At 41.2% G+C, this 22430-nt stretch overlaps 2 protein-coding genes across 4 annotated transcripts; both read left to right on the top strand.

Moving 5' to 3' along the window:
- Positions 1–1416: 1416 nt before the first annotated feature.
- On the top strand, positions 1417–12856 carry LOC145455415 (GPI ethanolamine phosphate transferase 1-like). 2 transcript variants are annotated; one of them, XM_080333381.1, is made up of 9 exons: positions 1417–2391; positions 5808–6028; positions 6092–6308; positions 6429–6559; positions 7450–7576; positions 8132–9465; positions 10327–10505; positions 10699–10830; positions 12567–12856. In XM_080333381.1, exons 1-9 carry the CDS (start codon positions 2114–2116, stop codon positions 12690–12692), a joined length of 2745 nt encoding a protein of 914 aa, XP_080189507.1. In that variant the 5' UTR covers positions 1417–2113; the 3' UTR covers positions 12693–12856. The 2 variants fall into 2 exon arrangements, with proteins under 2 accessions (XP_080189507.1, XP_080189506.1); XM_080333380.1 differs by having other exon boundaries at positions 1418–2391; positions 10324–10505.
- Positions 12857–15613: 2757 nt separating this feature from the next.
- On the top strand, positions 15614–19381 carry LOC145456324 (uncharacterized). 2 transcript variants are annotated; one of them, XM_080334400.1, is made up of 5 exons: positions 15615–15859; positions 15923–16050; positions 16317–16417; positions 17939–18015; positions 19220–19381. In XM_080334400.1, the coding sequence occupies exons 1-5, from the start codon at positions 15685–15687 to the stop codon at positions 19366–19368; spliced, it is 630 nt and encodes a 209-aa protein (XP_080190526.1). In that variant the 5' UTR covers positions 15615–15684; the 3' UTR covers positions 19369–19381. The 2 variants fall into 2 exon arrangements, with proteins under 2 accessions (XP_080190527.1, XP_080190526.1); XM_080334401.1 differs by lacking the exon at positions 17939–18015 and having other exon boundaries at positions 15614–15859.
- Positions 19382–22430: the final 3049 nt, after the last annotated feature.

Raw genomic sequence — 22430 nt, 5'->3', positions numbered from 1 at the left:
CAATTTTGACAAAATTTTGACTTTTTTTGACATGTCAAAAAATCGCCTTAGTTATAACCAGGCCGTGTTATTTTTGGCATTTCAGGAGCCAGATGCCAAAACTGCCAAAAATAAAAATTTGAAAATGCCAAAAATAAGCAATTTTTGGCATATGCCAAAAATAACACGGCCTGCCAAATAGTGTATTTCGTTCATGGTGTTGTGTTAACAGGACCGCGTTACAAGCGAGAAGAGCGTTTGTGAAAGGCAGGTTTCTTAATCTGGGTCCAGATCACCCATTAGGGGTGAAAGCATGGTGTCCTAAATGGTGTGGGCACAGCGTAATTGAACGGCTGACTGCATTTGGTTTACGTCATACTTTCCATTTGTCCAAAGGCAATTTTACGACCAATTTTGACCAGCTTGTCAAGCGCTAAATTTGATAAAACGGGTATCAATGAGAAGCTGCCGCAGTACTGATTATTAAAATAGAAATTATATTCTGCTCGTGGAGCTGGAACCCCCAAAATCAACTACGATTTTTGTATTGTGATCGAGTTGAACATTGTGACGTAACAAACTGTCTGGCTATTTCTGAGCTGCACAGTCTCGTTTTGCCAGACAGTCTTGTTGCGTCAATGTTCTCAAACAAGGTAACCTTCCCAGGACTCTTCCATGCGAGCTGGTAATATTAAAGCCACCTGAAGTGACAAAAGTCCTCCAAAAATATATCGGTAGACTGGAAGGAGAAATGATAGTCGGGCTACTGAATAGAATGTGTTGAGAGACAACACAGTAAACTCCTGGAAAAGGATCGGGAAGAAAATTCTTTCCGCGATGAGATCGATGGCACTGGCGGAGTGATCTCTTTTCATGATGCATGGAAGCCGGTTCGGCCCTCCAAAGATTTTGAAGCTCTGAAAACCTTTTGTGGATGACTGGCAACATTCTTTCCCTCAACGGCTACTGTTGAAGCCGATATTTCCCAGATTCGCTGGGCGAGAAATGAATTTAGGAGAAACTTAGCTGAACTGAGTTTGGAAGCACTGTTACAGTGCAAACGATTTAAGTCTATTCAACAGCTGTAACAATCAGCTGTTGAGCGTGTTTGTTAGGCTTTTTTTTGCTTTTGTTGGCACTGATTATACGTGGATGCTGCACATTTTGTGGTGTCGTTAGACAAACTAGCCCAAATAAAGCGTTTTTGTGACTAATTCGAGGCTGAAACTATCTATTTAGAGGACGATGCCAAAACTGCCAAAAATAAAAATCGAAAAATGCCAAAAATAAGTTATTTTTGGCAGTTTTGGCATATGCCAAAAATAACACGGCCTGGTTATAACTTAGAAAGTGCCCCCACAAGTTGATTACTTACCGAACACGGAGTACAACGCTATTTAACGCGGAAGCGTTGGTGATTACGCGGGAACAGTCGATATTGTTCACGCATATTTCACGATAGGAGCATGCTACGACAGATTTGATTGGATTCCCATTAGGTCCAATCAAGAGGCAGCCTCCAAATTACATTGCATGCGAACAGGTGTGGGCGTCCTGGGGACGGTAAATTCTCGCAAGAAATACTGGCGAAAAGCTGGCGATTTTCTATTCACGTTATTGTATTATTATTTGACCTTTATGATTGAGTGCGGTTTACTATTTGCCTAGTTGACGCTGTATTTGTCCGTTATCATCGAGTGTTTGTAAATTTGAAGCGCAACGAAAAGCCTGAATAGCTTGGGTTTCTTGGAATGAATAGATGTAAATCAAATTTACTTTGTAGGGTCGTATAGAAGTATACGCGCAAGTCTATATGCGCGTCTATACTTTGATCAGTCAGTATTGAAATCAGTTAACTTGGCTTCTTTGCGATATTTACTCCACTATCCATTCATTGAAGAGGCCCCAACAATACACGCCACAGCAGACATCGCGCACTTCATTCTTGTTATATTTTGCTGCGAGGACGTATCGGATAACGATCATATTGTACAAGAGCTGTCTATTGTGACGTAGGTTGGTCTCAGACGATTGAAGCGGTAGCCTATATGCCTGGAGTTTGCGGGCTGGCGGGTTTCTGAAACGATATGTAGTTACTGTACTATTTTATTTTTTCTGTAGAGATGACGTAATTATGGTAGCTGACAGGACTGCGGTGTCGCTGTACCAATGTGGTTCACGTTCTGATTCTGACTTCATAATATTTTTGGGATGCGCACTACTCCACGCGCTGTGCGTAATATCGCTATTGGATGTATATTTCACAACAACTATTGTGGAAAACGTGCGGCCTGTCCATTGGAGCACGCGGCCCGATGCTCGTCGGTTGGTGTTGTTCGTGTCTGATGGACTTCGCGCCGACAAATTTTTTGAGCTGGATGATAAAAATGCGTCAAGAACACCGTTTCTGAGGTAAGTGCAGTTGCGGTCGGTCTCTTGCCAAGTGAATGCACGCCGCGTAAGCGGTCTTCTAGTTGCCTTCAAATTTGTAAGTTTACTTTGACGAAATGGTGAAACACGGCATTGCTTATTCCGTATAGGCCTTTATCTACCAAATCATGTTTATACCGTCGCATGTAAGGTCACTCGCTAGTGCTTAAAATTGCACATTACCTCCAATTTTTGAATGAATTTGCGTGCTTATGCGCTTTTCGTGATTTTAGAACTGCCCCTCCTCCTCCCATTGCATCGTCACCCAGGTCAGTATGATGACAACTTGGTGATGCATGCATGTTCGATTGTGAATTGAGATTTTCTGTCATCATGATTCACGGTGTTTAAGCTTGACGAAGGTCTCTCTATTTCGTATTAATGCGACTAGCTGTCTGTTGTTACAAAACTGGACGTAGAAAGTTTGCAATCCTGTGATATTTCACTCGTGTTAATGACCTGTTCGAGTGTTCGTTATTAACACCAAGTCGATTTTGGTAGATGCGACAATGAACCAATGACTAACTGCCGTTTTACTATTATAAATCGTTAACCTAATACGTAATACTGCAATCAAAACACACATTAGCAAGAACAACTATAGAAGCAAATACCTATGTTGTATACATTCAATATCGTCACGCGTTTTCCAAGGTAAATAAAGTATAGGGTCGATTTATGGTCAAATGGCTTGGTGTTAGTATATTAGTTAGACAAACATCATAACACACGGTTATACGTCTGAGCCCCTCAATTCAGAACAAATATTACTTAAGAGCCATCCACAAAGACTCGTCATCTAGCAAATCGGTCTATTGTACGGATATGTAACATAGGATACTTTACTGCAAGGGTCGGCAACCTACGGCCCGCCATGCGGAATCGTCCAGCCCGCGACATTATAATTAGTTATGATCAGGGCCGTAACAGCACTTCGTCAGGCCCCCCCCCAAAACTTTGGTCTTGGGCCCCCCATAGGGTTATAGACCGAACGTATGGGGGGCTTCGCCCCCCAGACCCCCCTCCGGCGATACACTGTTTACCACTATTCATCATAATCATTGGGAGTTTCTTTAGTGATTAAGCTTTCGTGACCTAAGCGCGCGAAGCGCGCAAAATTTGTAGAATTCATGATTTCATCGGTCAGTATGATCGGGAATTGCATGCATTGTTATCAATTTTTATCTTCTCTCTGCTCACGTAATCAGATTTGCCGGTAGAGCTGAGTGAGGTGTGTTTAAAAAGGTAGGACCACTCAATAATAATTAAACATCTTCGGGCGTATACCCGTTGGCAGGAACGAAACAGCACCTCGTCCGGCCTCCAAAAACGTGGGTCTTGGGCTCCCATAGGGTGATAAAACGACCCCCCCCCCCATCACGTTGTTCGCGTTTGTCACGAAATTACCTGTATTGTATTGTGAGCCAGCGCGAGGCGCGAAAATTTTCGATAATTTATGATAAAATCGGTCAATCAGATCGGTGATTGCATATATAATCCTATCAATTTATTGTCCTCTCTACTCACGAAATTAGATTTACCGGTAGAGCTGAGTGAAGTGTCTTGAAAACGGGAGGGCCCGTAAATAATAAATAATCATATTCGGGCGGGTGGAACCGTTGATATGTCTTTGTTACATGATGTTATTTCGTGACTTCTAGTCTGCTATATCAAAAAATATAGAACCGCCCAAACGTAGGCTTCTAAACTAAGAGACGCACACGATTTCAAATTTGTATTTCTTCACTGGCATAAAATTTTTGCCAGCGGGATGGTATTTGTCCTGTGAGGTTCAGATCGCAAAGACAGGAACATTCGGCGCCAGTCATTTAGGCGCCTATGGACAATTAAACCTATATGTATTTTGTATATATAGCGAAGTCTTTGGTCTGCATAAGGGCATAGACCTTTTCGGCCAAGCTTTTCTCGCTGCCAATCGTTCTGGCACACTTCTTGGAGTCGCATGTTATATGGCCTAAAACTTGATTGTATGTCTTGGTAGGTCGTGGCGCGGTAATGGCCCAATATCCAATAATAAAGATAAAGGGCTACTTGAATTCGCGCGCAGCGCGAAAAAATTTTTAAAAAATTGCATAAATTTTCAAAAAATACTCTATGGTTTATGCTAATTCATGAAATAATTTTGGGCCCCCCATCGAGCTCGGCCCCCCCCAATTGGGGGGTTTGGGGTGCGGCAGTTACGGTGCTGGTTATGATGAGAATACGGCCCGTCATTTCATATTGAGTTGAGTTAGCACTGTGTAGAAATATTATTGCATTGCCGAGATATAAGTATATAGTACTAGTTTATTGTTACGGCATAAAACCGGTGCGTAACAGGTATAGGCCTACTAATAGTATGTCCCACCGATTGAAACACCAACAGTTTCGCCGCAGAAAATCTATACGGCGATGTCCTGTATTTCTACGATGTTCGCTGGTGAAGTCGTGCATGGAGCTATGCTTGCACGAGTGTGTAAGTTGAGAAATGAAATACCTAGTTTCCTTTAGAATAAAAACATTAACGGCACAGAATTTCGTGATCCGAAATAGGTATTTATGATTGCTCTTCTTGGTAGATTCAACGACGTTGATCTGAACAAATTGAATTTGCATCTTCATGGGAAGAAACAACTAATGCATGAGATTTGGAGGCACATAATCGCATAATTGAAACAAAACTGCGACTCTGGGAATGTAAATTAAACAAAGAAAACCATGCTCACTTTCCTACACTGGAAGAGAGCAAACCTAGTTGCAACACTGTATTTGTCACTGCGATACGAGTTGAGTTACTGAATCTTCCTCACGCTTTTCCGACATTCGTCGACATCCGACATTCAGGCTATTCAGTATTATTCCGTTTGATGTGGACGTCAATACCATTCCCACAAAATTTCAAATGGACCTTATTGAAATGCAAGGCTGTGACGAATTGAAGGACATGTTTCATGCAAAGGGCATATCGCAGCTTGACTTTAAAAAAAGTACCTCCTTGAAAGTGGTCTTTATCCCAGCTTGACCAACCACGCAAAAGAGATGCCATCTATAATTGGTAGCACGTACACATGTGAACATTTTTTTTTCGATGATGAAATTCACCAAGAGCAAACTAAGATCGCGCATATCCGACGCCCATTTAGAAAATGTTCTGTTTCTTGCTTCATCTGACTTGGTACCAGATGTTAAAAAGAGTCACATTGATGATGTGTTGTTCAAGTGTGAATACATTTGCTCTTTTTGTGATCGGTATGATTGAGATCCCAGAATGTAGCGCAATATACTGCAGTGAGTGTGAATTTGAAATGTCCGGCCCGCCAACGAGTTGTACACTCGACATTCGGCCCGTCAGTAGCAAACGGTTGCCGACCCCTGCTTTACTGTATGCATTTTTCCAGGCATATTATTGCGACTAACGGTGCGTGGGGAGTGTCACACACTAAAGCACCAACCGAATCGCGACCCGCCCATATCGCGATGCTTGGTGGATTCTACGAGGACCCGTCCGCCATTAACAATTTTTTTCAAAAGAATCTCGTAGAATTTGACACGGTGCTAAATGAGAGTAAGGAGACATGGAGTTATGGAGGCTTCGATGTCATCCCATTTTTTAATAAAGGTATTGACTGGTAGCAAAATTATAACTGACGCTTCAACGATCAGTGTGGTATTTCGCAAATAGGTTCAGCTGCTGACCACGTCCACGCTATCTCGCATCGGTACCATCTCAGTAGAATGGCAGAGTTGGATGAATGGGTGCTTGTCAAGTTACGAGACCTTTTAAAACAGGCCGCAGGCAATGGCGATTTAAAGACACGATTATCCAACGACAAAATCATATTTTTCCTTCATTTGGCTGGTGTCGACAGCAACGGGCACGCGTTCCATCCTGGATCGAGGTAAGTTCGTGAAAATCCCAAGCACACTTTCACAATAGCGGTTTACACACAGTATCTCTGCATTGTCCTTATACGAAACGTTTTTACGCGCATGGTCCGAGTCTTGGCAACGTGTTTCAGGCAATATATGGACAATATCAGGGAGGTGGATGACATTGTCAAAAGCACTGTCGCTTTATTTGAGTCGTTTTACGGGAATGATAGCAAGACTGCCTACCTGTTTACTGGGGACCACGGCATGACAGATTCAGGTTCTCTTGTGTGATGTATTTGTGTGTGTGTGTGCTACTGCGTTTGTGTGTCCCAACGTCGATCGACACGTGCAGTGGAAGAGTATGCAAAGGGATCCGAACAATTAGGGTCCAAATAGTCTGGTTGCAAATTTCTCACGTTCCATCTGTGTCGGGTGTATATTTGATAAATATTTCGGTCAGCTAACTTCCTAATATAACTTCTTAACATAACAGGCCTTTGGAAGCTGACTGAGCAGTCTTTGCAAATGTGAACGCACCCACCCATTGTCTGGGTTACCATACGTCCTCCTTTAGGAGGATTTGTCCTCCTTTTTCGTGTTTTTGAAAATGTCGTCCGAGGACGCCTAAATGTCCTCTTTTTTGAGATTCTGTCCTCTTTTTGACGAATTTTGGTCAAATTCATAGCAAAATTCGACTGAGATGCCGTAAATCAGCAACGAAGTGACGCTCAGACGGGTATTTCGGGACGACTACGAAGTGGAAATTTACCATTTTTTCGGTATTTTCCATCGGTATTCTAAGTTTGAAACATTTTGAAAAAGTGTCCTCCTTTCCCGTTTCCAAAATATGATAACCCTACCATTGTCACCTCAATTCAAATCATAAACTGGATAATGCTGAATCACTATGAAAAGCCACCTTGCAATCACACATTGAGGGATGAGAATGATTTTCACCAATATTATGATGCCACAATTTCGACTTAATGACTGAAAACCATTGTTAGAATTATGGGTTATGGCATCGATTATTATTCATCTAACCATAGTTGCGAGTCTGATTGAGTGCGTGAGTTTAAGGCCGATGAATGAGCTGTTTAGTACGCCCCCCTAAAAAATTGCAAACAAAGGAACCTATTGAATTTTATTATACCTGCTCCTATACAGGAGGCCACGGCGGGAGTCACCCGAACGAGACGAGGACTCCGTTCATAGCGTGGGGTCCTGGTATAAATCGGAATGAGGGAGTAAAAGAAGAAGTGATACGGAGCGAGTCGGAAATAGCGGAAACAAAGTACGTGTTTCGAAACGACAAGTCTCCGTATGATGTTACTCGGCATAATGTCCCGTAATTATCCCGCGATTTATGACAACAACGCCGCCTTGGATTCAGGAGATCGATTATTGTGGAGAAGTGTCTCTGGCATCTGATTTTCTGGATAAAACAGGGACGTGGCGATCCGGAGATCTTTCATTTCAAACCAGCTTACACTTTGGTGTCCGTTCACCACATTTCCTCCACCGCCAACCCTTTCTCCTTTTTCCTTTTCTTCCTAACTGGTCTTTAGTACCCGGCAAAGGAAAGCGCTTTGATAAAACTCATGTAAATAGTCGAATAATAGTTCATGTATTGTATATGTATGCATAAATACAACATATACACATGTAAATATTATATTATACATGTATAGAATGTAAAAGAAGACAAACTATTTCGATTGTACAAAAGAGAAGGCATATTTTAGTAGATGTTTAGCAATTCATCTCGCCCGCGTTGTTGCGTGCAATACTTGCCCGACCAATAGCAAAGCGTAGCTAGTTACCGCTATACGGAACTTTGTTCTTTCAGAAAGTGGGGCCTCGACCCCTTCACCCGCCATGACATTGAGGAGGTTGATATTTCCATTCTGATGGCGTCTTTAATCGGGGTGCCTTTCCCCGTTAACTCAATTGGCAAACTGCCGCTGCATTATCTCAGCACGAGTCACGCGACGGCTGAAAAGGCGTTCGGAAGGGCTAAACAATTAGTTGAAACTCTGAAAACCAAGAAGAGACATATCAAGCACAGGGAATTCCATTTGCTGTTTTGGCAATTCCATAGTAATGAAGATGAAATCATTGCTGACAAGGTGCGCTGTATTTCCTCGAACCTTGATATAAAACAATACGACACCGCTATAGCTGAAAGCGCGGATTTGACCAAATTCGCCAGAGACGCTTTGGAATACTACCATAACTTCAGCAGCTACGTTCCGTTCGCCAGTATTGTACTGTCCGTTGCGGGATTCGCGATATTCGCGGCTTTCAAATGGTTATCAAGCCAGCGTGACATGCAACACCCTCTTCCGAATGCCCAAGTTTGCTTGTGCGCTGGTGTGGTTTTGCTGGTATTGTGCTATAGACTTTATTCATTCGATTCGAAATGGATTTACTATGCATATACGTCGTCACCGATCGTTATCTGGTGTCTTATTATTCCTTATCTAAAAAACCCAAAATTTATTCCAGTGCATTTCACTCTACTTGTATTTCTCGTAGTCTGTGCCTTCATACTCTGGATTTTATTTATGATAGGCGGCTTCTACTACCGACAATTTTTCACTATTGTCGTATTAAGCCTTTGTCTCTTGCCGGCCAATTATGGCTTTAAAAACCACAAAATCGGCCTGATTTGGATACTACTTTGTGTGTGTCTGTCCGCTTTCCCGCTGCTTCCGGAGGTCACTTCCGTAAAAATTAATAAGGCAGTGATCTTAGCTGCTGGTGTGGGTGGGTCTTTATTCAGTATTGCGCTATCGAGGTATCATAAAAGCGAAGCGAAAACTCAAAATTCGCTTAAAATGAAAGTTTCGCGGATTATTTACGTTTTGTGTATTTCGTTACCTGGTATTTTTACGATTTCCCTTTACCTGTTCTCTTTCAAGGAAAATGTTGTAATTTTCCTTGCTGTAGCGAGTTGGGTCGTTCCTTTTCTTTATCCGCCAGGTTCATTTCAAAGACTGACCGCTTTCAACAGTCTGCACACGTCGTTGTATTTATTGATTTCTGTCTCGTACGATTCGGTATTTTTCGTCGTTTTCAACTCGTTACTTCACTTGTGGGTTATTGCGGAGGCACGCGAACCAGAGAGAGATGATATTCTCGTAACATGGAACGTTCCTGACTGTTCAAAACCTCGCGCAGGTTAGTAGGTCCGCCGTTTACGATACGATTTGTGCTTATAACACGGCGATATATAAAGGTATTAAGTCGTAAGTCTTTCATGTCGATTCATATCTCGTTTGTTAACAAAAATACCAGTAGCATGCTTCAAAGTCCAGCGTGTATTCGGTGTTCCGCATGAAATATAGCCTTATCATTTTATATTTGAGCAGAAGTGGTCAGCGTGGGTAGACAAGTAAAAGTTTCGTTTTCCAAGAGCTGTCAAAGCTACTTCAAGTGAAGTAGAAAATAATAGATCTCAAATGTTCTCAAGTAGTTTCAAAAAACAGGTTTGGTCGCGGAGCCGCATCCTTCTAGGAGTTATTTGAGTGAGACTGCTTTCGAAATCGCTAGAAGTATCGTCGCGACTGACATAAAATTACTACTGTCGCTACAAATTGCTGCAATCTTCGAATACATATTTAGCTATTATCATGGTACAAGCGCTATTTCACGCGGTTTATGTCTCAAAACTAATTCCCACTTACCAAAGTGAAAAAATAAGTAGTTCCTAAAATCTGTTCAAGTAGAAGTGGAGTGCTCTGAACAAGTAGACGGGGTACGTTACTGACCACCTCTGTATTTGAAAATTGATTTTTGAATGTCGGAACCTGAGTAATACTACGCCATATCTTGACTCTTCCACCCACCATAGCGATGACGAATTTCGAATACCAACATCGTTCCAGTGGGTATTATTCTCAGTTTTCCGAATCCCCACACAGCACAGTAAAACGAATCGCTTTGGACTGCTCAAACGTCGACTCCCAACTTCCCTTTGAATATACTGGCTGCCCCTGCTCTACCTCCATATGTCTGCTGAGACAATTTATTCTGCAGCAGCTGGGCGCTCAAGGGCAATAGCAGGAGACTTGCGGATCGTGTGCGTTCTAGTGTCGTTCCTTCTCGTCGCATTCTTCGGCTTGTATAGCGTGCAAAGTCTAAATCACTTTCGCCCTTCGCGATTACCGTTCATGCCAGTCACAAAATCATCGCATCTGCTGCTGTGGTTTTTCTATAAGGTGACCAATTGACCATATCTACTTTTATTCCTGCGGCCAATAACCAGTTTGCCATACAGGTCGAGACGCTATGAATACTAATACAGTCAGTTCAATGTAATCTCTATTAGATATATCGATGGCTGTTCCTATAGTTGAGACTACTCGTGTCATCAGCGTACGAATTTTAATTCAATTTCAACGTTCTATTTAGCTATTTCTACACGAGTTATCCACCGTGCTTGCGTACTGCACCATAGCGACGCGACGAAAACTCTCAGTGAAATCTCATTGGTATCTTGTCTCGGTATTTCTGGATATCATGCTCGCGTTCTTCTATTCATCGGTAAGAATGTTGTCGGTTTATTCCCGCTCCGCAGTGTAGGTTTTCTATTTTAATTCGTTGTGCTATTTGCTTGGGTTTCTGAGATTGTGTCCTTGCTGCTCCTCGCGACCCGCGCATCTAATAGATATAGGAGAATACAAGAGCCTTTGTGTCAATGCGACGACATCCAAATTATTGGTCATTAACTCGCGTGACAACCTGACCTATTTCCAACGCTGAAATGTTAACCACTTGGTGGTGCTTCCGTACTAGGACATGTTCAGGAAGAGCCACGTTAGGCCCCCTATAATCGCTAAAACAATTATATTTCGCAGAAATGGGGATGTTCCGTACCGCATTGGCTACTGCTTATACTATATAAATCTTCAAATCGATCTCTATAAATCACTTCAAATGTCAAACCAATCAAAGATACAATATTACATTCTTTACAGGGGAACTGTTATAGTAAGAAAAGGATCTTTGGCCTCAGCAAAAACTACAACAGCTGCGTCATTGTTAAGGCATCTAAAGGGCTTAGACGTGAGACCAAATCCTAACCAGTATAAGTAGAGATCTTCAACGCATAACAAAACTAGACTTGATATATGAAAACTGTGACAATTATGAAAAACTTGATTGTGAAGAGGCATCGCTGATTTTTACTCAATTTTGAAAACTATATTCTGATGCCATCATACCAGTGGTCAAAGAGGCCATCGTTGGTACTCAGTGGAAGTAGAGAATTCCAATTACGTATTTTAGACCTTGTTTTACCTGAGAAACTGAAAACTGTAGAATTCAGAAGCATAGTCGAAAACATTGGTTCCAAACGTGGGCGATATCGCCCCCCAATGGGTGATTTTGAGAAACAAGGGGTCGAAAATACCAACGGGGGGAATGTTAGAACGTCCAGTGCGATATATTTAATTAACACGGCCAAAAAATGCCCGTGAAGATAGCGTATACTGCTAGTGGCGAGATAGCGTATTAGTGGTAGAATCCACAGCTACAACACCAATGGATTGTGGGTTCGAGTCCGACCGGGGTCGACTCCGGAATTCTTACGTAAGTGTTAGAGGTTTATCTAGGCTCCTCCTCGCCATCTCATCCGCGAAAGCAATGTCTTGCAAAAAGCCTTCAAGTGAGCCGTACTATAAGTCGGCAGATGCGGAATCATAAATAAGGAATATCGGCCTGGTTTAAAGGACTACAGTAGCCTGCAAACACCGTGAATACCACAAACAAATACAACAACAACAGTGCATATTCTGCTTATGATGCGAGAAAAAGGTCAACTCTAAGGAAAGTACACGCGAAAACTGGTTTTCCGAGCACCTACCACCTCGGAAAATGGCTTTTTTTAGTAAGTTCACCCGCGATCAGAGTTAAATTAATAAATATCCCGTTTATATGTCCTTGTCAGATTCGTAAATATATGAGCGGAGAAAATCTGTTTCGATATTGATAAGGGGGCGATTAGTCGAAAAGGGTTGGGAACCACTGGTCTAAAATCATATCCGCTTGAGAAAGTTATAAAAGTACTTGATTATGAGATGTCCAAATAGAGACGAAATTCACTCCGAGCACTCCCTGCCAATAGAAGTACTTTCTTACTAACCACAACCGATGCAGTAGAGCAGCGAGAAATTATATTGTACATACATACTCGTGGAGGTACTGGACTTCAGTATACAAATCAATAATATATGAATCTGAATATATTATTCAATTGCAAAATGATATTTACCTTTCAGGTAAAAACCAGTGGATCATGGGCAGAGATGGGTTTCAGTGTCATCAACGTCTGCATCGCGGCTGGCCTCCCTATCATTTTAGTATTTCTTCTATTTGTTGCTAAATTTGCAATCGCCATGGGGTGAAAATGGAATCGGCTCTCTGTCGGTTTCTCCTCATACACTTCTGGCGGCTCTTGTCAATTTCCTGTGCGTCATCCGAAAGTTTTCGACTGCAAATATATGTGGTGCGCATCTATTTTTCGCATCTGTTCCTCATTATGCAATAAATTATGTTTGTTTTGTTTTGACATTTGATTAGGTGACATCGTGTGAAAGCAGCGATTCTACGTGTCCTTAACTGATGTTAAAAATATCAATATGAATCTGCCCGATCTTAAAGTATACTTGGGTAGTTGGGTTCATGACCGGTGAGCAGGTTAATAACAACAGCTCCTCGGACTTATTAGATCATAGAGAAATGCTCCAAGCTATCGGTAAATTTGAAAGGTAGATGAGACTGAAGTCGCCGACCACTAAATTGTGTGATCCCGCGATATGAAAAATATCGCAAATTCGAATTTGCTTTGCAGACGTAATCTTAAGATTAGAAAATCTGTGACTCATCATCATTATATTAAAATTTTATCAAATAAATGCACCACACGATTGCGATATAATGAAAAGATAGGAGGGTGCCGAAACGACTCGGAGTAGTCTTTCAATCAGACACCCACCTTGGCCTCGAAATTAGTTATATAAATAAAAAATTTGATTACTCATGTAATTTATTGTGAAATTGCAAGGCCTACCAAAAATTCGATTAGCCTGACCGCGAAATACGGACTAGTGATACCTGAAATATCAGTTCCGAGTTCAATATTCCGACACATTGGCGTGGCCAGCGGCCAGTCACATTTCTCGTCAATCTTCGTACATGACCATAAAGTAGAATATTTCGTGGCAGATATTTGACTTAATATTTTCTTAGCAATTCGCGTGATTCATGGTCATTAGATTTCTTTGGTAGCCTATACCCCCTACTTGAAACTTAAAATACGCCCAATTTATAGAATTGAGTCCAACTATTCCCAATTATGAGAGAACGTGTCGTCCAACGTGACTTCGCAACTGCACTCGCAGAAAGATCGTAGGAGATGAAACAATGCACAAACTGATGCACAGATGCACAAACTGATTGATGCCGAAATCTTCGATATTGATATGTCTAGGCGCCGAATAATCCAGTCCTTGCCAAATGAGGCCACCGGTATACAGAGGCAACCCGCAATATATTGAAGTAACATTATTGTTGACCGAATTCATTCATTAACTTCGAAAAATTTTCGCGCTTGGCGCGGCTAGGGCATTACCGCACAGTGCTCACCGAGTTTTATTGACATAATTGTTGTCGTAGTAATAATAGTATTGTTTTCAGCGTTACCTAATCCGATTCGCTCCTATTTGACGACTACAAAAACGTCAACAATGTCCAAGTGGCCCGCGCAATGGTGCGTAAAATCTCATGTGACCCTTTGGCCGAAAAGGTTGGCCACCCCTGGCCTACAGAATATAAATTAGAGGCATACACACCGAATAAAAGAAAGGATAACATAAAAGTAAGCGACAAAAATGAATGATGCATGTGTCGTTAGGCGAGGTCGATATGTCAAATTGTGGTTCGGTAATCTCGAAAGCAGACTACTATCGATTCTTCTGATGAAACAATCAGGGTTTGGGGATGGCAGCAGGGCCGTAACAGCACTTCGTCTCGACTTGGTCTCGCCCCCCCCCCCCCCCATAGGGTGATAAACCGAAATCCCAGATCCCCCTCGGCCTATACACTCTTTATCGCTACTGTAGCGTCTACATTGGCTGTTCGTTTAGTGAGTCAGCTTTTGTCGCCTAAGCACGCGAATCGCGAAAAATTTCTACAATTCATGATTGAATCGGGCAATATGATCGGGAACTGCATATATATTGCTATCAATTTTTATCTTCTCTCTGCCCACGTAAACAGATTTGCCGGTAGAGCTGAGTAAGGTGTGTTTGAAAAGGTAGGACCACTCAATAATAATTAAACATCTTCGGGCGTATACCCGTTGGCAGGAACGAAACAGCACCTCGTCAGGCCCCAAAAAAAACTTGAGTCTTGGGCTCCCATGGGGTAATAAAACGACCCTCCATCACGTTGTTCGCTTTTGCCACAAAATCAGCTTTACTGAATAGTGAGCCAGCGCGAAGCGCGAAAATTTTCTACAATTCATGATGAAATCGGCCAATAAGATCGGCAATTGCATATATATTGCTATCAATTTCTTGTCCTCTCTACTCACGTAATCAGATTTACCGGTAGAGCTGAGTGAAGTGTAAGTCTTCGGTCAGCATAAGGGCATAATACTTTCGGCCAAGGTTTTCTCGCTGCCGATCGTTCTGGCGCACTTCTTGGAGTCGCCCGTTATATGGCCTAAAAATTTGTATGTCTTGGTGCGTCGTGGCGCGGTAATGGCAAACGCCACCAATATGCCCATTTCTATCAATCTTGCGTATTTTTTTGGGGGGGAAGAGTACCCATACCCAGATAAAAGGCAACATGAATTCGCGCGTAGCGCGAAAAAAAAATTTAACAAAATTGCCTAAATTTTCTCTATGATTTATGCCAATTCATGAAATAATTTTGTGCCCCCCTCGAGCTCGCCCCCCCCCCAATTGGGGGATTTGGGGTGCGGCAGTTACGGTCCTGGATGGCAGTATACAAGGACAGTTTCATTGCGCAGAATTATCGAATGATGAATCCTCATATAATTCCAATAGATAGACCGTTACGCGTTGTAGCGAATCTAGTGAAATTGGCTGATTATGGAGGAGGAAGCACATTGTTATGAATTATGATGCATGCGACCGCCAAACCTCCCCCATCTGGCCATTTTTCTATATTAGGCTACATGCTGCGAGATTTTGACAACTGTGTCAATGAAGGAAGATCTTGAAGCTTTGACACATTTATCTTTGAATATCTGCTTTTGTTACGTAACAGCTAACAACCATTCTTTATTTTTTACCTTTTTTCCGTCTCGCCAATGTATATTTGGTGATGCTAGCGTGATATAACGTGGCTACGATTGAGCAAATCCTAAAAATGGATAGTGACTCAGAAGCAGTCGCAGTTGTGTCTGAGTCCTTGGAGAGGATCGCGCACTTACCACAAGAAGAACAAGTAGAGCTCATCAGAACGCTCATATCTCTCTTGCGTGAAGATACAGCAGAACTGGTGTCTCAGAATGTCGGAATGAGAAATATAATTCGGGATCTAGGCAAGTGTTTTCTTATTAACAAGATGACAACATAAAGGAAATATTATCAATTCATTTCTATAGACTGCGGGATAAGTCAAAGCGATTACGATTGGCGAAATGTGACTTATGGAGATTTTGTTTATCAAAACAAGGCATTGAAGGAAAGGTTAAACAGGGTTCTGGATCCTAGATGCAATAAAAAAATCCAGGTAAGCTTCAACATATCCCTCGAAATGGAACACTACTGGTTTTGAATACAGGAGGCCTATACAATATTTTGTGCAAATATTCTGCGATTATTACAGTGAGAACCCAAATCTCGTGTTCCTATTCTTTTACTATAAGCATAATTCGTCCCAACGACGACGCAGCGCAAGATTGCGACGCGAAAAAATACCGTTGCTTGTCAGACGTTACGATATGTGTAGCACGTCGCCGCACGTTGGCGGTGGATTCCTCATGAGTGAGTTTACAGGTTGGGCTCGTTGATGCGACTTTGACTCCAGAAAACTCAACTCAGACGTGCGATATAAAAGAGGCAATCGTAGCATACTTGAGCGAAGCCGCAATAGAGAGGTAAGGTAAATGGTTCTCGAGTGAGCATGAGCGCTTCATATGTGACGGCTGGGATAATTATTCCAACTTTTTCCGTCATGTCATTGTATATCATATCAAAACATTTAAACTATAACTTATATTATTGCTTCCGACAGAAAATCTGAAGATTACGTGCTACAAACGTTCCATACCAAAAAAAAAATGTTTTTCGAGTGCCAACGATATTTTAATGGTTTCTGGGTATTTTGGGGCTGCTGAGTCCGAAAATGACATTCGTTTCTTTGAATTGGGTCTATTTTTTTGAGATATTGATATTTTAAATTTTAAAAAATACGAAAAATCGTCAATTTTAGTGACTGCCAAATGCGAACAGAAGTATCAGTAACATGCATATTGGAAATGTCTCTTAAGCCAATGCATTGCTTATTCTGGACTAAATACTCCACTATGTCTATTTGCTATTGTAGCATCACATTACTTCGGAAACAAGACATTGAAAACACTCCATTTTGGACAGCACAAATTATTTAGCCGCAGCCTATATACAGTATGTTGCTGCAGGCCTACTGTATATCTCTACCGTTATGAGTGATTTCCTCAGCTTTCTGCAAACTGTACAGCATCACACAGTAAACCAGACGATGGAAGTGTAACAGTAGAAGCATCATACCGTTAAGCTGCAGTTTCTTTGTATTGTTAACCACATGTACTGTACAGTACAGTGTCGAGTAGCCTACTCCCTTCAGTTATCACATGACATAAATATCTCATTTTATAGCTATGAAGCTTTAGCGTAGTTCTATAGTTGTGTAAGGCGCTTTGATACATTACCATATGTATTTTGAGCGTTACTAAAAGTAGTGCTTGTACTTTGACGTCAACTGTTTTTATTTACTGATATCGCCTAATTTTGGCTGGATCTTACATAAGAAACATGATTCCCGTTTAGAGGGCTCTCCGTGTTAACGATTGCGTGTTTAGCGATATCGCTTCAGAACTAAAAGAATACGGTATGCACATTGCACATGCTTGAAGACAGATGAAGTCTCATCAAAGTTGTAGAAAAAGAGAATTTTACCTACGTCAAAATTGGGTATTTTTAGCATTTTTTGAAACTAAAATATGGTGTATCTCAAGAAATAGAGCCAATTCGGAAAAACTAATGTCATTTTTGGATCCAGCGACATGCAATTACCCTAAAACCGTTGAAAATTTCTTGGCACCAAAATGTGTGTTGATCAGCGTTATTATTTAGTGTGGCGATTTCTGTTGTAAAATTAGCGCGTAAGTCGCGAGAGATACTTAGGCTAACAAGAAAATGAATTCCATGAAAAAGAATTACAACATGCATTGATCTCCATGCCTGTATCTTCCCTTCCTGTCATTTCAAAGTAATAGCAAGTGCAATACGCCAAAGACAATACTCTAATGTTCTCATGGATATATCGTCATTTCCATTGTAATTTTGATGACATATGAATAAGACATATTAGCACGGCCTATATACTTACTTGAGTTGAACTTACGGTTTCCGTGTAGGAAACGCAAAGACAAAAATTACCCGAGAATCGCAACAACATGGAATCCTGATATTGAAGATACTGGTATCGAACAAGGTATAGGCTATACCGGTGGTTCTTGACCATTTTTTCTCCAGCGCCCCCTTTCAAAAATTGCCTGGGTCTGGCGCCCCCTTATTTTAAGGACTGTTGTAACAAGCAATGGGTAAGTGGTCGAAGTCCAATTTCGGGTTGGGACTTCACTATTAGACCACTCGCCTAATTAACGGTATAATTGCATGTGCTATTTTCGGTATCAAATCCATGCAGGTTGTTATAACAACCATCGGGTAAGGTATAGGCTACGGGCTCGTAGCATTTGGTTCTAGATCGATGCGCACGTCCCGAATTCTTCTGTGCGATTGGAAATACAGGGAAGTTGATTGTATTGGGTTTTGTTTTAGTGCTTTGTGTGACTATAATAAATCAACTGAGAATGTGGTAGAGATCTTTAGTACTGCACAAAGCTCTTAACTTTAACATGAATGGAGGTAACAGCACTAAGCAGTATCATTATTTATGATACAATAAAGAAATATTCTGATGATTTAATTTGGTAGCTCTCAAATACAAGTATATTTAGTTTATCAATTTGGCCAAAACGCTTCAAAACATCTTTAATGTACGAAGGGAATCACTCTCAAAAGTTGTACGGTACAGTGCCTTTTCGATATCGACACGCAGTGCGCTGCAGGATACAATACCTAATTAAAAATATTATGTGGAAAATAACCCGAGCTATCAATATCAGTTTAATATTATTTTCATCATTTCCAAACACCACGAAACTGCGATGCAATGAAAATATATGAAGGTGTCAAAACGACTTGGAGTAGCTAGCGTGACGGGAATGTTTTGAAGGGGAATTAGCAATCCAAAAGTAATACGCCAAATTCATTTTACATGAATTAAAATAAACCACCAGATTCATGGAAACATCGTCGGTGGATGTATTTGGCGATGATCGCAACGAAAAACGTTGTGATTTGACAGTTGAATGTTAGTTTGCAATGTGAACTCAGGTATATATAGAACTATTGTTCTACGATATTATCATACGTCCTACCTACACCATCTACTGTGAAGCCATTTTGCTTCAGCAACACCCCTCATTTCGCCCGCTGAGCGTTTCCGCCCCCTTCAAAATCCAAATCGCCCCATGGGGGGGGGGGTGCTGGAGACAGGGTTAAGAACCACTGCGCTATACCAATCCGTTGTGGTATACTACTCATGCGGTGATGCAATCCATTGTATTTCCCAGGTTCACAAGCCGTAAAGGAGGGAATTTTGAAACTTCTGTCTTGGGTTCTCGTTATATGCAGTGTGCTGGTTACCGTCGGATATTCTCTTATTGCATACTATACGTATATGTTTCAATTAAATGAAAACATATGCGGAAATGAACAATAATGACCGAAGAAGATTTGAAGCGACTATTCATTATTCGTATTGCAAGACTCCACTCGATCCCGGTTACACCTGTGAAATGATATCAGCGTGTTTGCCTCATGATTGATATGAATTTGCTATAATTGAATTTCTGGTGTGATTTTTTACCTAAAAACCGAAGATTTTGACCTAAAAAAATCAAAATGTTGACATTTTTTTACCTTAAAAAACATAATTTTGACCTCATATATTAAATTAGGTGTCTTTCCACATAATACTAGAATTGTACTATTTATCTTCATTTCTGGTGGGAACTGTCTGTCCTTACAAAGTAATTTTGGCCTGGAAAAACTTTTTTGACTTAAAAACTGACAAATTTCGCGACAAAACTTTAATTCTAACGAAATCTGGACCTATGAAGAATTCCAGTAGTTACATCACGCCTTTTGGTAGAAATAATTGAGTTTTGTTGTAGTACAGTGGTCGGGAACCTTTTTTGTCCGAAGAGCCATATTGGCCCCATTTTCTCCATCTCAACTCCGAAAGAGCCATAATGCCAATCAACTGTTACGTCACAATTGAAATTCGTGACGTCATGGTAGCACTAATTCGAGCTCACTACATGGGATTCCTCGTGTGCTCCATATTTTCTATGTAAAAACTGGTATTTATTGTTCGAAAAGCTCGAAACGAGAAGTATTAAGGCACAGACGGGCCAAGCCCGACCAATCCACTGTCATTGAAAAGGCAATTCATCGTAAGTAGCTTAGAAATAATTATAACTGATATTCAATCAATCAATCGTTGATCTATATTTTTCATCTGAACAAGTCACACAAAATGTACAATGCGATAAGACACAATGCTGATTAGCCCTGAGACCGAATTCTTTAAAGAAAATATTAGAAGTCAAGGTCATTGAGTGTTTAAAGTTTCCAGAGTCGCAGCACAAGTTGCTGATACACATGACCGTTTTCAAAAACATTTCAAAATTCTTCAATTATCTAATCAACCACAACGGAAGAGCAATTATGTGCATCACATCTCAACAGGTAGGAGGATGTCGAACGACACGCAGTTGCGATCATTTTAATCTAACATCCTCCTCGCCCTAGAGTGCCCGATTTCACAGTTCTATTCGATGTTCACCTTTTTAAAGTCGCGGCCCTTTCTACTAGTTCTTTCCATTCCTTGTGAGTGCTTTCTTTCTTCTCTGGGGTCTTTTTCTGGGCATTTTTGTAGGAGAATGGCGACGGCGGGGGAAGAGGGGCCCAGATAAACCTCCGACGGGAATCGAACCGGAGCCGCCAGTTTGGTAGGCGTTTATCGTCACTAGTTCGCAATATCCCTCGCTGATATTAATCGAATGTGACTGACACATTGATTCCGAAAATCTAAATAGCCTACCTATCGACTTCTCAATTCTCAAAGTATTTGGCGGTAACATAACGTTGCGCTACACGCCTACATTTTATCGTCGGTACTACACAGTACAATACTTAGTTGCCAATCCAGAACGTGGACAGATATGGCGTTGTTTGTAATTCGAGTTCGTAATTGTGAATGTCACATCCACAACAGTTCATTTCGCGCCGTAGATCAAGAAGACAGTGTGTATTTGAAAACTGCGTTTTGAAATGGGCGTCGCCATGTCTGCTATGCTCTTTGATTAATCAACTTATCGCACAATTCAAGATCTCTAGTTGGGTAGGCTACATAGAATTCGCGAGTGATATTGGCCGCCGGCGTGACAGTAACTTAAATTTGATGATTTTGAAAAAAAAATGGTCCGAGCCCCTAAACCCGAAGACGGCATTGTCTTTACCTCTCAAAAGCCTTGTTTATACTGCCTCTAGAATAATTATACTGGCCGTGATGAAAATTTAACAACAAGTCGCTGCAATATATATCAATTCAGTACAAGAATAAATATTTGGCAAAGAGCCATACCGTATACCCAAAAGAGCCATATATGGTTAGCGAGTAGGGCTGGGCAAAATCGAGTACCTGAGTGATTCGATTCTGAATCACGTAATATGCTTCGAGTCGAGTCGAGTAATCGAGTATCACTCATTATCACGTCATAACATAACGCGATGTGTGAAAGTTTAAATATGTACCTTTTATGCCACCGCAAAGAATATAATGCCTGTTATCCAGCACATTAAAGATATTTTGGTATTTTTTCGACCATACTGATTGTATTGCACTTGGTGGCAATGTTGCGGGGCGATGCTGACATCGAAAATCTGCTAGTTCCAGCAACTCGTAGCTTTGTACCATATGTTTCGTATGCTACGAAACGGCCAATCAAGGTTTCAAGGCTTCAACAGTGAAAATTACTGTCGAAACCATAATCCTCTTTGTTAAATTAACTTCCAGTGACGAGGAGCGTATAATTCCAGTACTCGAAAATATCGTCTTTTACTACTCGACTCGAATCATCACAATTAATACTCGATTCAGATTCGAGTACTCGAATCATAATGCCCAGCCCTATTAGCGAGCCATAGGTTCCCGACCACTGTTGTAATACAATGAAAGATAGCCTATACTTTCCTACATTCGCGAGTAGAAAGTGTCTGTCCTTACTAAGTAGCTTGCCAAGAATCGAGAAAGAACGTTAAACAGCAGCAGTTGTGGACTGGAAACACTCAAGTTGTGCGTACACTGCTGGTGACACACCGTGCTGTTTCATTCTGACAATGTCGTCTACATCACAATTTTTCATCGTTTATATAAGAACCAATGCTCACGCAGTTTTGCTTCAGAAAGGATATTGCGGTACGTTAAGCATAACACCATGTCAACCTATTTGTATTTGCCGTCTACAACGGCAGGTGTATAAAGTAGGTTTACAAGCTGTAAATGTCAAATGATAAGTTCATCCATAGCCCTTATATAGGCCGGTTCATTGACAGTGCAAACATCTACCACAAACTAAATGCAGGTTGCAAAAAAATGTTCACTCTGTGAACAATTTTGACAATTTTTTGACCTAACGGTACATAATTTTGCTGAAGTTTAAATTTTGCCCTAGTATAAAGAAATTGTCTAAAAGTAGCCTTCAGGATTACCGGACC

The sequence above is a fragment of the Botryllus schlosseri genome, chromosome 14 (assembly GCF_051294905.1).
Source record: "Botryllus schlosseri isolate E-star chromosome 14, Bs_hap1, whole genome shotgun sequence".
Taxonomy (NCBI): domain Eukaryota; kingdom Metazoa; phylum Chordata; class Ascidiacea; order Stolidobranchia; family Styelidae; genus Botryllus; species Botryllus schlosseri.
Note: the sequence above shows the minus strand (reverse complement) of the source record. Positions and strands in the feature narration are given on the sequence as shown.

Coding starts and splice junctions, on each gene's coding strand:
- LOC145455415 (XM_080333380.1), top strand. CDS start 2,114: ATGGTAGCTGACAGGACTGCGGTGTCGCTGTACCAATGTGGTTCACGT. Junction 2,392..5,807: donor TCAAGAACACCGTTTCTGAG/GTAAGTGCAGTT, acceptor GCATTTTTCCAG/GCATATTATTGCGACTAACG. Junction 6,560..7,449: donor CCACGGCATGACAGATTCAG/GTTCTCTTGTGT, acceptor GCTCCTATACAG/GAGGCCACGGCGGGAGTCAC.
- LOC145456324 (XM_080334400.1), top strand. CDS start 15,685: ATGGATAGTGACTCAGAAGCAGTCGCAGTTGTGTCTGAGTCCTTGGAG. Junction 16,418..17,938: donor AGCGAAGCCGCAATAGAGAG/GTAAGGTAAATG, acceptor GTTTCCGTGTAG/GAAACGCAAAGACAAAAATT. Junction 18,016..19,219: donor AGATACTGGTATCGAACAAG/GTATAGGCTATA, acceptor TGTATTTCCCAG/GTTCACAAGCCGTAAAGGAG.